Source organism: Hemitrygon akajei, chromosome 13 (assembly GCF_048418815.1).
Source record: "Hemitrygon akajei chromosome 13, sHemAka1.3, whole genome shotgun sequence".
In the NCBI taxonomy this organism is placed as follows: domain Eukaryota; kingdom Metazoa; phylum Chordata; class Chondrichthyes; order Myliobatiformes; family Dasyatidae; genus Hemitrygon; species Hemitrygon akajei.
The window spans coordinates 4,343,592-4,359,361 of NC_133136.1; the positions used below are offsets into that span (position 1 = coordinate 4,343,592).

General features: G+C 44.8%; 1 protein-coding gene across 4 annotated transcripts in view; it reads left to right on the forward strand.

The window, feature by feature from the left end:
- ctif (CBP80/20-dependent translation initiation factor) overlaps nt 1–15,770 on the forward strand; it is a 235,616-nt gene that overhangs the window by 143,179 nt on the left and 76,667 nt on the right. For all 4 annotated transcript variants that reach the window (XM_073064057.1, XM_073064058.1, XM_073064059.1 and 1 more), the window contains one exon: nt 1,581–1,656. In XM_073064057.1, coding sequence (XP_072920158.1) covers nt 1,581–1,656 — 76 coding nt within the window. The remainder of the gene's footprint in view (nt 1–1,580; nt 1,657–15,770) is intronic.

A 15,770-nucleotide genomic window follows, 5' to 3' on the forward strand; every position in this document is an offset into this window, starting at 1 on the left:
CCGGACAGCATCCCAGGGTGCGTCCTCAAATTGTGTGCTGAACAGCTGCCTGGTGTTTTTACAGACATTTTTAATCTATCTTCACCAAGCGGGTAGTGCCCTCCTGTTTCAAATCACCCATCATTGTCCCTGTACCTAAGAAAACCAAGGTAGCATGCCTGAACGATCGGCACCCTGTCACACTCAACTCAACTGTAAACAAGTGCTTTGAGAAGCTGGTTAAAGGCTACATCTTTAGCATCCTACCACCCACACTGGGCCTCCTACAATTCACCTACTGACAGAACTGATGATGCCAAAGCCACAGCACTACACACCGTCCTCTCTCACCTGGAGAAGAGGGATGCATATGTTAGAATGCTGTTCCTGGACTACAGTTCAGCATTCAACATCATCATTCCCTCCAGACTCGACAGGAAACTCAGACCTCGGCCTGCACCCTGCCCTGTGCAGCTGGATCCTGGAATTCCTATTGGATCGATGACTGGTGGTAAGGACGGGCTCCCTCACCTCGGACCCTCAACACAGGTGCCCCCCAGGGTTGTGTCCTGAGTCCCCTCCTCTACTCCCTTTGCATCCATGACTATATTGCCACACACAGCTCCAATCTGCTGATCAAATTCACAGATGACATTACTTTGATCAGCCTTATTTCTAACAGTGACGAGACTGCCTACAGAGGAGAGATTGACACCCTGACACTGTGGTGTCACAACAGCAGCTCTTACACCTCAGGTGACTGAAGAAGTTTGGCGTGAGCCCCCAAATCATCAAGACCTTCTACAGAGGCACCATTGAGAGCATCCTGAATGGCTGTATCACTGTCTGTACGGGAACTGCACCAACTTGACTGCTGGGCACTGCAGAGAGTGGTGTGGACAGCCCAGCACATCTGTGGATATGAACTTCCCTCCATTGAGGACGTTTATAGCAGCAGGTGCAGAAGGAAGGTCTGAAAGATCATCGGGACCACCAGTCACCCCAACCATAAACTGTTTCAGCTGCTTCCATCTGGCAAATGGTGCCACAGCATTAAAGCCAGGACCAGCGGGCTACGGGACACCTTCTCTCTACAAACCACTAGACTTTTAAATTCACATGTCTGTACATTGCAATGGAGTCATAATGCAAAGAATTTTACTGCCTCATTGTGGGATGGATGTAAAATTTAAATAAATTCTAAACAGAAATCACTGCTTTTTGAACACAAATAAACACAACTGACACTATTAAAAAATTGTTTGGTCTAAGCATGGTGTAGTGTCTGGCAGCCACACAAGTGCACATGACCAAAGCTATTCAGCATAGAGTGCCAAGTAAACAAAGGGAATCCTGGCTATTTTTTGATTAGTTTCTGTTCTTTAAAAGTTGTCCCAAATAAGCAACTGACCCATTGGCCCAGTTGACTGAATCCACTGTATATCCTAGTGAGCAAACTTGGAGAGTTGTTTTGTTGTCAGTGTTGGGGTCTGCTAATCACCAGGTGAATACAGAGATGCACAGTCTTTTTCCTTGAATATTAGGCTTACCCTTGTACAGTGATGCTGCCTAATGCTGTTATTTATCTTTTATTTGTGCAGAATGGTAAGAGGGAAGTTTGAAGAGGAACGAAACATCACTTTGAATGATCTGGACAAAGTGCTTCCCGTGAGGACGGTAGGTTCTCAGTTCCTGGCTGCAAAACTGCTTTGCATTCGTCATTTCTGCTTTTGATTCAAGATTTCATGTACACAGAAACAAAACTAAATGGGTACTGGGGGCGGGGGGGGGGGAACTTCCAATCTTAAAGCGTTTTGTCACCTTCAGTAATTCCAAAACACTGCACACAGCCAGTGAAGGACCTTTAAAGGTCACTGTTATAATGGCAGAAATGCAGCTTCACACAGCCGGATATACTTCAGTTGTAGATAGAACGGAGAAATGGCTGATGGAGTTTAACCCGGCCAAATGTAAAGAGATAGTACAGTGTTAAGGGCAAGACCCTTAGGTGTTGATGAACAGAGGGATTTTGGAGTCCAAGCTCATATCCCTGAAAGGGACTACACCGGTTGGTAGGATGGTTAATGCATATGGCATGCTTGCCTTTATTTGTCGAGGTTTTGGGTTCAAGTGTCAGGAAGTTAAGTTGCAACTTTATAAAACTCTAGATTGGCTGCATCTGGAGCATCGCTTACAATTCTGGGGTTGCCCCAATATAGGAAAGTATTGAGGCTTTGGAGAGGGTGCAGAAGAGGTTTAAACATAGAAACAGAGTGAATATCATTGTGCTATATGGGAAGATGTCTAATATGCTAGTACTAAAAGGCGAAAAGTAATTTCACATTTTCCAGGGAGTCCCTCCAAGTCCAGGATAACTCACTTCCACCCTAGTTCAGTGGAGTGAAAAATGTTTGTGCATCGTGGTAACACTGTGTTAGCCCATTGCTTGCGGTGTTGGAGTTCAAACCCTGCATCTTCTGGAAGGTGTCTGTACATCCTCCCTGGGTGCTCGGGTTCCCTCCCACATTCCAAAGTGTACCAGGTGGTCATTGTCAATTGTCCCGTGACTGTGTTTGGGTGGCACGGTTCAAAGGGCCTGTCTGTAGAGACCGCACACAGGAACACACACAGAAGCCGCAAGCCTATGGTATTTTCATTGTCGAGCAGAGCGATCTGGGAACACAGATCCAAGTGGTGTCACGTGTAGATAGGGTCATAAAGAAAGCTTTTGCATTTTGGCCTTCAAAGATCAAAGTATTGAGTGCAAGAGTTGGGGATGTAAAAGTTGTGAAAAACGTTGTATAAAATGAGGCCTTATGGAGTATTATGTGCAGTTCTGGTCGATATGAAAGGGTGTGAAGACTTGAGGAACTGAGTTCTAGAGAAAGGTTGAATAGGTTAGCACTGGAGCGTCGGAGAATGAGGGGAATTTGATAAGAGGTGTACAGAAAGGATAAATACAAGCAGGCTATTTCTGCGGAGGTTAGGTGAGACTAGAACAAGAGGTCATAGATTAAGGGTGAAAGGAGAAATGTTTAAGGGGAACCTGAGGGGGAACTTCACTCAGGGGTGGTGAGAGTGGACAAGCTGCCAGCACAAGTGGTGGATGTGGGTTTGATTTATCAGAAATTTGGATCGGTACATGGATGGGAGCAGTATGGAGGGGCATGGTTTGGTTGCAGGTCGATGTGACTCGGCAGATCAGTAATTCAGCAAGGACTAGATGGGCCGAGGGGCCTGTTTCTATGCTGTAGTGTTCTATGACTCTATGATTCCTGATCTCTCCCATAAATCTCACCTGACAAACCTTTTCCCTCTCCCTGCACCTCCTCATCACTCAATCTCACTTTCACCTCTGTTTGCTGTCTCTCTTTCCCTTCATCCCACCCCTCTTACCCACGTTGGCATTCTCCCTGATCCTGTATCTCACGGGTTTATAATCATTCCAACCCTCTGTCCTGCATCTGCACTCTCCTGGAGTGCTTCTGTGAACCAGCTGAGCGTCACCGACACTTGCAGAGCAAACGTGATGCTGTGATAAGCGTTATGGATATGGGAACTGCCTTCAAGAAAGCTGATCCTCAGGAGGTCGTTAGTTTGAGAAGAGCTATAGAGATTGACACAGATATTGGTCAGTTTACAATTGCCTGCTCGCTCTCCTCACTTGCCCACTACCTGAGAGAATATCTCACTGCCTTGATTCACCTTATTCAGCTCCTAAATCCAACCCAATTCAACCCGCCATTTCCCTCGGCTGGTTGTTTCATGATGCAGATATTTCTTTGCCTCTGGATGGCAGTGTTGTGCTGTGGATATGACTGCTTATGACCTTTTTATTCATTTTATCCACAGAATCACAATCAGGTTTACTATCACTGGCATGTGTCTTGAAGTTTGTTAACTTATCAACAGCAGTACAATGCAATACATGAAAATATAGAAAGAAAAAATAAATAAGTAATCAAATTGAGTAGCTATATGTATGTTAAATAGATTAAAAATAGTGCAAAAACTGAAATGATATATATTTTAAAGAAGTAGTGTTCATGGGGTTCAATGTCCAATTAGTAATCAGATGGTAGAAGGGAAAAAGCTGTTCCTGAATCGCTGAGTGTGTGTCTTCAGGCTTCTGTACCTCCTTCCTGACGATAACAACGAGAAGAGGGTCCTTAATAATGAACGGCACCTTTCTCAGGCACGGCTCTTTGAAGGTGTCTTGGAAACTCCAGAGGCTCGTGCCCAAGATGGAGCTGACTAATTTTACAACTTTCTGTAGTTTATTTCGATCCTGTGCAGTAGCCCCCCACCCCGCCCCCGTTCTCCATACCAGACAGTGATGCAGCCTGTCAGAATGCTCTCCACGGTACATCTCTAGTAGTTTTTGAGTGTTTTAGGTGACAAACCAAATCTCGTCAAACTCCTAATAAAATATAGCTGCTGTCTTGCCTTCTTTATAGCTGCATCGATATGTTGGGACCAGGTTAGATCTTCAGAGATCTTGACACCCAGGAACTTGAAGCTGCTCACTCTCTCCACTTCTGTTGAGGATTGGTTCGTGTTCCCTCGTCCTACCCTTCCTGACGTCCACAATCAGCTCTTTGGTCTTACTGATGCTGAGTGCAAGGCTGCTGCTGTGACACCACCCAACTAGCTGGTATATTTCACTCCTGTACGCCCCCCCATCTGAGGTTCTACCACCAGTGGCTGTATCATCAGCAAATTTATAGACGGCAGAGAATGCTTTGCCTCTTTTTTATCATCATACAGCACAGAAACAGGCCCTTCAGCCCCTCTAGTTTGTGAGCAACTGTTACTCTGCATGGTCCCATCGACCATAGAAGTCCATAGCAGTATCGTTCATGTACTTCTGCAAGCTTCTTTTAAATGTTGAAATCAAGCCCACATCAAGAGTTTGGTAGTAGAGGAGACCGTGGACAGACATGTATGTGTGGGAATGGAAGTCGCATTAAATTGGCTATTTCCATAGCTGCTGAGTTGCTCCAGTGTTGAGTGTTTGCAACTCCAGCAGAATCTCTTGTAGCACTCATCACCATTTGTGCTGTGGCTTCAGGATGGCACTTTCTGGATAAGTTGCTTTCTGTAGGATTTTGTAGATTCTGGGTGGGCTAATGAAGTGACCGTGGGGACTACAGATTTTTCTATGGTTGGCAAAGAGGTTCCTGACAATCAATCGTTTCTGGTTGTCTTGTGCTTCTGTAAAGGGGGGGGGGGGGGGGTTCTTCTTTTTCTTTGTTACTGCATATGTTAATCAAAATGGCTTCTTTGTTTTGTTAAAAGTAGGAATGCTTCTTTGTTGCGAGAGAGTGCTGGAAGCTTGTTTGGGTTAAAATTTACTGATAATGAGAATTGTATTCCTTTGTAAACCAATTGGGATTAATGTTGTTCTTTCTTCTGAGTCTGTAAGCTATTGTTGGCGGGCTTTTGGGGAGATCGGCGCGAGGGGGTGAGAGAGAGAGGACGCAATGCTGTAAACTGGGCGAGGAACAGACCCCAAGCGGGGGTCCCAGGCCAGGAGGTACCCCGAGGAGAGGAGACGAAGATAGATGTGCTTGGTTGACCACTTCGGGTGGTCCTGAGCTGCGAGTCGAGGAGTTCGGAGGGTATCGAATGGTGGCTGTTGGTGCCCTGGAGGGCGTTGTTCGAGTTCCGACTAGCGTTGACGACATGGTGGTGGGGCCATGGGTTGTCCATGCTGTTAAGGGAGCAGGGAAGGACTGGTGGGTATGTTCCAGCTATGGTGGGCTCCGCCCGGTTGTGGGAATAATGTCCAGCCCTAAAGGGGCGGAGGCGTGGGTGGAGCGGACCTCTCAGTTGTTGGGTGAGTGGCAGTGCTTGGCTGAGGGAAAGCGACAGGGATTGGTTGTAAGTTTGAGTAGGCGGGCTGGTAGCGTTGTTAGAACTGTCGGGTACAATTACCTCGAAGTGACAGCTGCCAGTTCTGGGAAAGTGTGGGAAAATGCGTGTGGTTCGACTGGAAGTCAAATGCCGCAGCCGGGGGGCTTATCATATCCGTGGCAGGAGATTGGTGGAAAGTTTTTAGGGTATCCCTTTTGGCTAGAGGGGGAAGATAAATTGCTTGCAGTGCCAGGGGGATCTGTCAAGGGGATCAGCTCCTCCCTCAGTTGTTCAGTTGATCCGAGAGCTGTCGGGAAACTTAGAGGAGGCCCAGTGGGGGAACGGCTTGGGGTCTCTGGGGGAGCACGTTCCCAGCAATGTACCAAGGAACTCCCAAAAGGAACAGACCCTACTCCTGAAGGCTTAGAGGGACCAAGCGCACAGGTGTTGTTACGGATGGATGGAAGTCAAGTTAAAGCCATCCTCGGCACCGGGGCGCCGGTTAAGTTGCTGTACAGTTTGTTTTATAACCGTTATTGGAAGCATTTACCCTTGACGACATTGAGGGCACTGGAGATTTGGGGTACCAGTGCCGGTGATTATCCAGACGACGGTTGTTGGTCAGTGAAAATGGAGTTCTTAGAGGCCAATGTGGGGGTGCCTGAGGTTCGTGAATCGTTAATGCTGATGTGTCCGGACACTGTTGAGACGGGCAGCGTTTCGGTTCTGGAGAGAACCAATACCCTGCTGGTGCGCTTGGGGGCCTGCCCGGAGGAGGCGGGTGAGCGCTGTTTGGAGGCATTATCGATGCACCCAGAGTTTCGAGCTGCTTGTGCGGATGTGTGTAGCAGCATTGGGCCGGTACCGAATTCAAACAAGAGCCGGTGGTGGTACGGCCTGGGGGAAGTATCTGAGGGTGAGACCCTCTTAGTGACAAGAGCCGGTGGTGGTACAGCCTGGGGGAAGTATCTGAGGGTGAGACCCTCTTAGTGACAAGAGCCGGTGGTGGTACGGCCTGGGGGAAGTATCTGAGGGTGAGACCCTCTTAGTGACAAGAGCCGGTGGTGGTACGGCCTGGGGGAAGTATCTGAGGGTGAGACCCTCTTAGTGACAAGAGCCGGTGGTGGTACGGCCTGGGGGAAGTATCTGAGGGTGAGACCCTCTTAGTGACAAGAGCCGGTGGTGGTACGGCCTGGGGGAAGTATGTGAGGGTGAGACCCTCTTAGTGTTTTTAAAAAAAAAACCTTTACTCTTCTGAAACCCACCAGCAGGAAGGCAGAAAATTGGCACAGCTCAAGTGATCTGAAGCTGAGCCATCTCAGATTAAAGTTGTGGGCATGTTATGTTGGCATAGGAAGCATGGCAACACTTACAGGCAGACTCCAGCACGTCCTCAGACTATGTCAGTCATTGATGCAAATGGTACATTTCACTGTATTGTGACGTAAGTGTTCAAATTCAAGTTGTTATTCAACCATACATGAACACAACCAAACGGCACAGACTAGAAAGGCCGAGATGGCCTGTTTCCGTGCTGTAATTGTTATATGGAAACTGCATTCCTCCGAGGCCAAGATACAAAACATAGTACCAACAGTCACACACATCACAATTCACATATAGCACATATATGGTGGCAGTATGCATTCAGTCACAGTTAACAGATGTCGGCAAAAACAAGCCCGTAGCAGTCTACAAATGTAGTCCAGCTTGTCTTCCACTGAGCGAACACTGGAGGGCAGCACCAATGCCAGCTGGGACGGGGATCCTTAATGACGGATGCTGCCTTTCTGAGGCATCATCTTTTGAAGGTGTCTTCGATGTTGTGGAGTCTCGTTCCCATGATGAAGCTGATTGAGCTCCAAAAAATAAGAAATGAAATAATAGTACTGGGAACATTTAGATTTGTAGATTCTATAGGTTGTGGTCAGTGTGGTGTTGAGCTGGTACAAAGGCAGCTCCATCGTTAAGGATCCTCGTCATCCAGGTCGTGCCCTCTTCTCATTGCTTCCATCAGGGAGGAGGCACAGGAGCCTGGAGACACACACTCAATGATTCAGGAGCAGCTTCTTCCCCTCCACCATCAGATTTCCAAATTGACATTGAATCCATTAACACTACCTCACTACTTTTCCTCTCTTTTTACACTACTTATTTAATTTAGTTTTAATATGTGCTCATTGTAATTTATAGATTTTATTATTATGTATTACATTGTGCTGCCACAAAACAACAATTTTCATGAGAAATGCCGGTTATGTTAAACCTGATTGTGAACGCACAGAAATAGGAGTAATAGAGTGATTGACTAATGAGGCTTAAAGTTCATGATGAATGCACTGAAGGAAATAAGCCTCAAATAGAATGGTAATTAAGTGCAAGGTTTCTTCTGCGAGTAAGCAGATAATGATGGGGTTACTGCAGGATTTGTTTTTTGCCTGGCCAATTCTTTTATTGATGTTTTTTGTTGAGGTTTCATACCTGTGGAATTTCACTTAAACCCCCCCTCCCCCCCACTGTGCCACTTAGTCACAGGTATTCATGTTGTCTCAGATGTGCTTTTCCCAGGTGGGACCAGTGATCACTTACCAAGGTTTGATGAAGGGAGCTTATCGCTGTGTGTCCTGCTGTAGAAACGGCACCATTCTTTGCAGGGGGTAAATAGGCAAACTTGCTCATATTGACCCAGGTCTCCTTTTCACGATGGAGAAATTGTCAGGTGTTGGCTTTGTGCTGGAAAGGGAAGGGGCGGAGAACATCCGTCCACTCAGTGGCCACTTACTTATAGGAGTGGAACTTGGTGTGGTCTTCTGCTACTGTAGTCCATCTACTTCAACGTTCAACACGTTGTGCATTCAGAGATGCTTTTCCGCACACCACCGTTGCAACACCTGGTTATTTGAGTTACTGTCACCTTTCTGTCAATTTGAACCAGTTTGGCCATTCTCCTCTGATCTCTCAGTAACAAGGTGTTTTCACCCATAGAACTGCCACCCACTGGATGTTTTTTGTTCTACACACCATTCTCTGTAAACTGTAGAGACTGTTATGTGTGAAAATCCCAGGAGATCAGCAGTTTCTGAGATACTCAAACCACCCCATCTGGCACCAGCAATCATTCCACAGTCAAAGTCATTTAGATCACATTTCTTCCCCATTCTGATGTTTGGTCTGAACAACAACTGAACCTCTTGACCATGTCTGCATGTTTTTACACATTGAGTTGCTGCCACATGATTGGCTGTTTAGATATTTGCATTAACAAGCAAGTGTACTGGTGTATTTAATAAAGAGGCCATTTCACAGCTTTTACATAAGAACTGATGGTAGTTAGTGATTTTGCTGTATTCAGTCCCTGTTTGTTGAATAACCTGATAAACACAGCTCACTGTCTGTAAAACTTATTGTCCCTTTTAATTCACACAAATCTGTAAAACATTTTGACAAGAATTTTTCTGTTGATATAATTTATTTGGTACCAGGAATTGGGATGTTCAGGAACAGTTATTATCCCTCAACCATCAGGCTCCAGAACCAGAGTGGATTTGCTTTCAAAGACTCGACAACTCATGTTCTCAGTATTATTTATTTACCTATTTATTATTATTTGTTTGTCTTCTGCATGTTTGTTGTTTGTCAGTCTTTGTTAGTGTGTAGTTATTCATTGATTCTGTATTATTTCTTTATTCTACTGCAAGAAAATGAATCTGGGTAGTGTATGGTGTCACGTACAGCACGTACTTTGACAATCATTTCCTTTGAACGTTATCTGAAGACGTTTTTAAAATGTAAACTCCTTCCTGGGCTGATGGAGGTACCTCAAGCAGCACCTCCACACTGCAACACCAGCTTTGCAAACCACCAGTCTAGTCATTGCTATGCTTCAACGTGGCACAGCTTGGAAAATAGTGATGGCCAATAATGAATGAAATTGTCAGGTCACTCTCTAAATTACAATGATTTTGTGTTATGTGTTTATGGCCACCTGTAATTGATTTGTTCTCGTAAGACATCGGAGCTGAACGAGGCCGTTCCGCCTATTGAGACCACTCTGCCATTCTATCATGACTGATTTCCTTCTCAGCCCTATTCTCCTGTCTTCTCCCCGTAACCTTTGACACACTGACTAATCAAGAACCTATCAACTTGCACTTTAGATATACTCAATGACTTGACCTCCACAGCTGTCTGTGGCAATGAATTCTCCAGATTCACCAGCTTCTGGCTAAAGAAATCCATCATTTCTGTCCTAAATGAACACCCCTCTATTCTGAGTCTATGCCCTCCAGTCCTAGACTGGCCCACTGTAGAAAAAATCCTCTCCATATCCACTCTTCATAGGCTTCTCAATATTTGGTAGGTTTCACTCACCTCCCATTCTTCTGAACTCCAGCCAGTACAGGCCCAGAGCCATCAAACGTTAACCTTTCCATTCCTGAGATCATTCTTGGAAAACCTCCTATTGTGGAGATCACTCATCTATCTCGTTGGCCTGGACCCAGTGGAGATGAGCAACCAGTGCAGCAGCCAACGAATCACACCATCATAAACGCCAACACCTGGCGGAAGCAACACTCGATTAAGTACCACAGTGATGTCACCTCAACTGGTGCCGACCTAATCTCCCAGCTCAGCGAACAGCCCTACGAATGTATCTTCCTCTACCACCACTCCAGGCTCCTGTCTTTGAGTAAAGAAAACTTGTCTCTTACATCTCCATTGAAATTGGCTCCTCTTGCCTTAACTGCATGCTCTCAGGTATTAGGTGTTTTCGAGATGTTTGACTAAAATATTTTCAGAAATTTGTTTTCTATAAATAAACAAGAGTATGTTTTATAAGTGAAAGCTTGACTATTCTCTAAATGGAGAGAATACGAAAAGCTGAGGTGCAAGGGGACTTGGGAGTCCTTGTGCAGGATTCCATAAAGGTTAATTTGCTGCTGAGGAAGGCCAAACTGTACCAAACTATATGATCATTCACTTCCTGACAATGCATTCCATCTGCCATTTCTTTGCGCATTCACCTAATCTGTCCTTCTGTAACCATTCCACTTCCTCAAAACTCTCTGCCCCTCCACCTATTTTCATATCATCTGTAAACTTTGCAACAAAGTGTTACGTTCCCCAGTAACCGGGTAATTTACCTGCAAAGATAGATGGGTCCGCTGAGCCTGGTGCTACTATTTTCAAACGTTTTATTTATAAAGGGGCACAAACGTATGGTTAATACAAAACATTCAGATCATATACATCGTCAAAACTCAATCTAAAGCATAGGTGTAGTAATAATCAATCAAAAATGAGCTCTATCGTTGTCTAGGGGTTGAACGATTTGTCCAATTGAAATATAAAAGTCTCGCCAGTTCATGGAGGCTTTTTGCCGCTTGAGGGACCGCTGCGTGTTCACGGGTTGGAGAGAGAAAATAAACTTGCCAGCCTTCTGGACTCAAAGCGTGAGATCGAGAATGGGAGTTCCTCGTTGTCAGTCCGAAATCCTTTTCAGGGTTATTAGCCACTCGATTCCCTAGCTAGGGGATCCAAATCACACGTGGCTTCCGAGCAGCTTCCCGTTATTACGAGAGGAATGAGCGATGGTGTCTCCGTCTGGTGCGTCGCTGGAGTACCGCCTCCAGCAGTCTCCTTTTTATCATGGCTGGCAGATTTGTAAATGTCAATCAAGGTAGGGTGAGGCCATCCCCACACCACATTGCCCGAGGGTGTCCATGTCCCTGATATCTGGCAACTATAGAGTTGCAATTCACACAGGTGCCTCTAAGAACAATGGTCAACTCCGTGGCATTGTCTCTCATTTCCTGGGTCCAAGACCCGAATTAATAGCAATCTTGCGATTCTCTTGAAGGGAGGGGGCTGAGGTCATGACAAAAGCTAAAAATTCCTATCATCCAAATCATTGACTTGTAACATAAAAAGAATAATTCCCAACACAGACCCCTATGTCACTACTAGTCACCGGCAGCCAGCCAGAAAAAAGCTCCCTTTGTACTGTTCGCCTCCTGCCAATCAGCCACTGCTTTATCCATGCTGTATATTCTGTCTTGTAACTTGTAGCTTGCAAAGCAGCCTCAAGTATGGCACCTTATTAAAGGTCTTCTGAAAATCCTAATACAAAGCATCAACCAATTCTTTGTCTATCTTGCTTGTTCTTTCTTCAAAGGATCCTAACGGATCTGTCAAGCAAGATTTTCCCTTGAGGAAACAATGCTGACTATGGCCTATTTTATGTGCCTCGAAGTACCGTGAGATGTCATCCTTAATAATTGACTCCACCATCTTCCCAGCTGCTGATGTCAAACTAACTGGCCTATAGTTTCCTTTCTTCTGCCTCTCTCCCTTCTTGAAGAGTGGAATGACATTTGCAATTTTCCAGTCTTCCAGAACCATTTCAGAATCTAGTGCTTCTTGAAAGATCATTACTAATGGCTCCACAACCTCTTAAGTAACTTCTTTCAGAACCCTGGGGTGTACACCTTCTGGTCCAGGTGACTTATCTACCTTCAGACCTTACAGCCTCCCAAAAACCTCCCTAGTTATGGTAACCACACACTTCATGCCCCCTGACACCTGGAACTTCCACCACACTGCTAGTGTCTTCTATAGTGAAGACTGATGCAAAATACTTACTTAGTCCATCTGCTATTTCCTTGTCCCCCATTACTACCTCACCAGGTTTTCCATTGTATTCCAGTGCTCCAATATCTACTCTCGCCTCTCTTTTACACTTTATCTATCTGAAGAAACTTTTGGATCCTCTTTAATCTTATTGGCTAACTTGCTTTCATATTCCATCTTTACCTTAAAGACTTTTTTTTAGTTGCCTTCTGTTGGTTTTGAAAGGTTTTCCCATCCTCTAACTTCCCACTATTATATGTCCTCTCTTTGGCTTTTATGTTAGCTCTGACTTCTCTTGTTAGCCGCGGTTGTGTCATCTTGCCTTTAGGATATGTCTTCCTCTTTGGGATGTATATATATATTGTGCCTTCTGAATTGCTTCCAGAAATTCCAGCCATTGCTACTCTGCTGTCATCACTGTCAGTGTTCTTTTTCAATCAATTCTGGCCAACTCCTCTCTCATGCCTCTGAAATTCCCTTTACTCTATTGTAGTACTGATATATACGACTTTAGCTTCTCCTCATATTTCAGTGTGAATTTGATCATATGATCACTTTCACCTAGGGGTTCATTTACCTAAAGCTCTCTGATCAATTCTGGTTCACTGTATGTCTCAATGTACATGTGACAGGCAAGACTAATCTTTAAAAAGTCGGGGTTTGTCATTTTTGAGGAGGATGCAAAGATTCTGCAAGGAGAGAGCTGACTCACGGGACTGAATAGATGGATCCCAATTCATATAAGATTTTTTAAATTGTTTGAAGTTCAGATCAGCTATAACTGAAGTGATTTGCAGACCAGTTTTGAAAAGCACAACGGCCAACTATTCCTGTATTATTGCCAAGAATCAAAGCTAAGTTATTCAGCAAAATCATAAACACAAGAGATTTTCATAAGGTAATAAATCAGCCAGGATGGAATAGCAGAGAGTTGATGAGCTGAATGGCCTAATTCTACTCCTATCTCTAATGGTCTTGTAGATTCTGCCGATGCTGGAAATCTTGAGCAACACACACACACATAATGCTAGAGGAACTCAGCAATGGAAATTGATTTCCAGTCAATTCTAGGCAACTCCTCTCGTGGCTCTGTAATTCCCCTTACTCCATTGTTATACTGATGCTTCTGACTCAGCTTCTCCCCAAATTTCAGGATGAATTCTATCATATTATGACCACTCTCCCCTAAGGGTTCTTTTACCTTAAGCTCTCTAATCAATTCTGGTTCATTGCACAACACCCAATCCAGAATAGCTGATTCCCTAGTGGACTCAACCATGAGCTGCTCTAAGAAGCCATCACATCGGCACTGTAGAAACTCCCCCTCTTGGAATCCAGCAACAACCTTATTTTCCCAATCTAACAGCATATTGAAACCCCCCATGACTATTGTAACATTGCCCTTTTGGCATGCATTTTCCGTCTCCCGTTGTAATTTGTAGACCACTTCCTTACTGCTGTTTGGGGGTCTGTATACAACTCCCATAGAGGTCTTTTTACCCTTGCAGTTACTTAGCTTTAGAAACATAGAAAACCTACAGCACAATACAGGCCCTTCGGCACACAAAGTTGTGTCAAACATGTCCCGACCTTCTGAAGGACAGAAGCTTTTTGAAGAATGCCATTGCAGTGCAGTAGCCGAGAGATGTAGTACAGAAGACACCCACTTAATGTTTTAGGAACAGCTTCTTCCCCTCTGCCATGAAATTTCTGAATGGACCATGGACACCACCTCACTGTTTTGCTCTCTTTTTGCATTGGAGGAACAGTGCCTGATGTTCCATATAGGTAGCTGATGGCATGAACATTGATTTCTCGAATTTCCAGTAGTGGCGCTCCCCCTTCATTCCCCATTCCCTTTTCCCTTTCTTACCTTATCTCGTTGCCTGCCCATCACCTCCCTCTGGTGCTCCTCCACCCTTACCTTTCTTCCATGGCCTTCTGTCCTCTCCTATCAGACCATCCCTTCTCCAGCCCAGTATCTCTTTCACCAATCAACCTGCCAGCTCTTTACTTCATCTCTGCCCCTCCTGGCTTCACCTATCACCTTGTGTTTCTCCCTCCCCTCTCCCACCTTTTACCTCTATTGCTTGTCTTTTTTTCTCCAGGCCTGCTGAAGGGTCTTGGCCCGAAACATCAGCTGTACCCTTTTCCATAGACGCTTCCTGACCTGCAGAGTTCCTCCAGCATTCTGTGTGTGTCACTCAGATTTCCAGCATCGGCAGATTTTCTCTTGTTTGTTAATTTTTTTAAATATATTTCTTATTGTAAATGAGATTACAGTACAGCACAGAAACAGGCCCTTTGGTCCACAATGTTGTGCTGACCCAGTTAAATTAGTAATCAAATAGACAGCTTAACTAATCCCCTCTGCCTCCACAGTGTCCCTGTCCTGTGTTCCTCTCATCTACAAGATGTAGGAGCAGAATTAGGCCACTCAGCCTATGGAGTCTTCTCCACCATTCTGTTACGGCTGGTTAGTTATCACTCTCAACCCCAAAACATCTCTTAAACCTCGTGTGTCTATCTGAATGTATCTGCCTCTACCACCATCCCAGGCATCCACCACTTTCTATGTGTAAAAACAAAACAGCCCTTCACATCTCCTTTGAAATTACCCCCTCTCTCCTTAAATACATGCCCTCTGGTATTAGACATTTAAACTCCAGGAAAAAGGTACTGTCTGTGTACTCACTCCATTTATGCTTCTCATAATCTTATAAACCTCAATGACATCTCCCCTCAGCCTCCACTGCTGCAGCGAAAACAACCCAAGTTTGTCCAACCTCTTGTGATAGCACAGCCCCTCTAATCCAGGCAACGTCCTCGTAAACCTCTTCTGCATCCTCGACATCCTCCCTATAGTGAGGTGACTAAAACTGTGCAATACTCCAGATGTGGCCTAACCAGAGTTTTATAAAATTGCAGCTTAATGTATCGTACTATACTGCTGCTGCAAAACAGTAAGTTTCACAACCTACAGCACTGATAATAAATCTGATTGTGACTCTGAACTGTGAAATTTCAAATGGGCTAACTACTTGATTAGCTGAGTTACCTGAGTGGGGAGTGTGTGGAACAAGTTTTAGAGGTAGATACATTTTAGGCACATGGATGATAGAAAAACAGATAAAAAACAATTTCTGTTTTTATTAAAGGTTACATACCTGAAGCTCCCAGCATGTAGATTGCCATGTGACTTGTAACTCAGAATCCTTTGCTACCCGGCCATGCATTATGCAAGGGAAAAAAATTGACCACATGCCCAAGTTCATTTTTGCATGATTTATTTTTGTAATTTATGG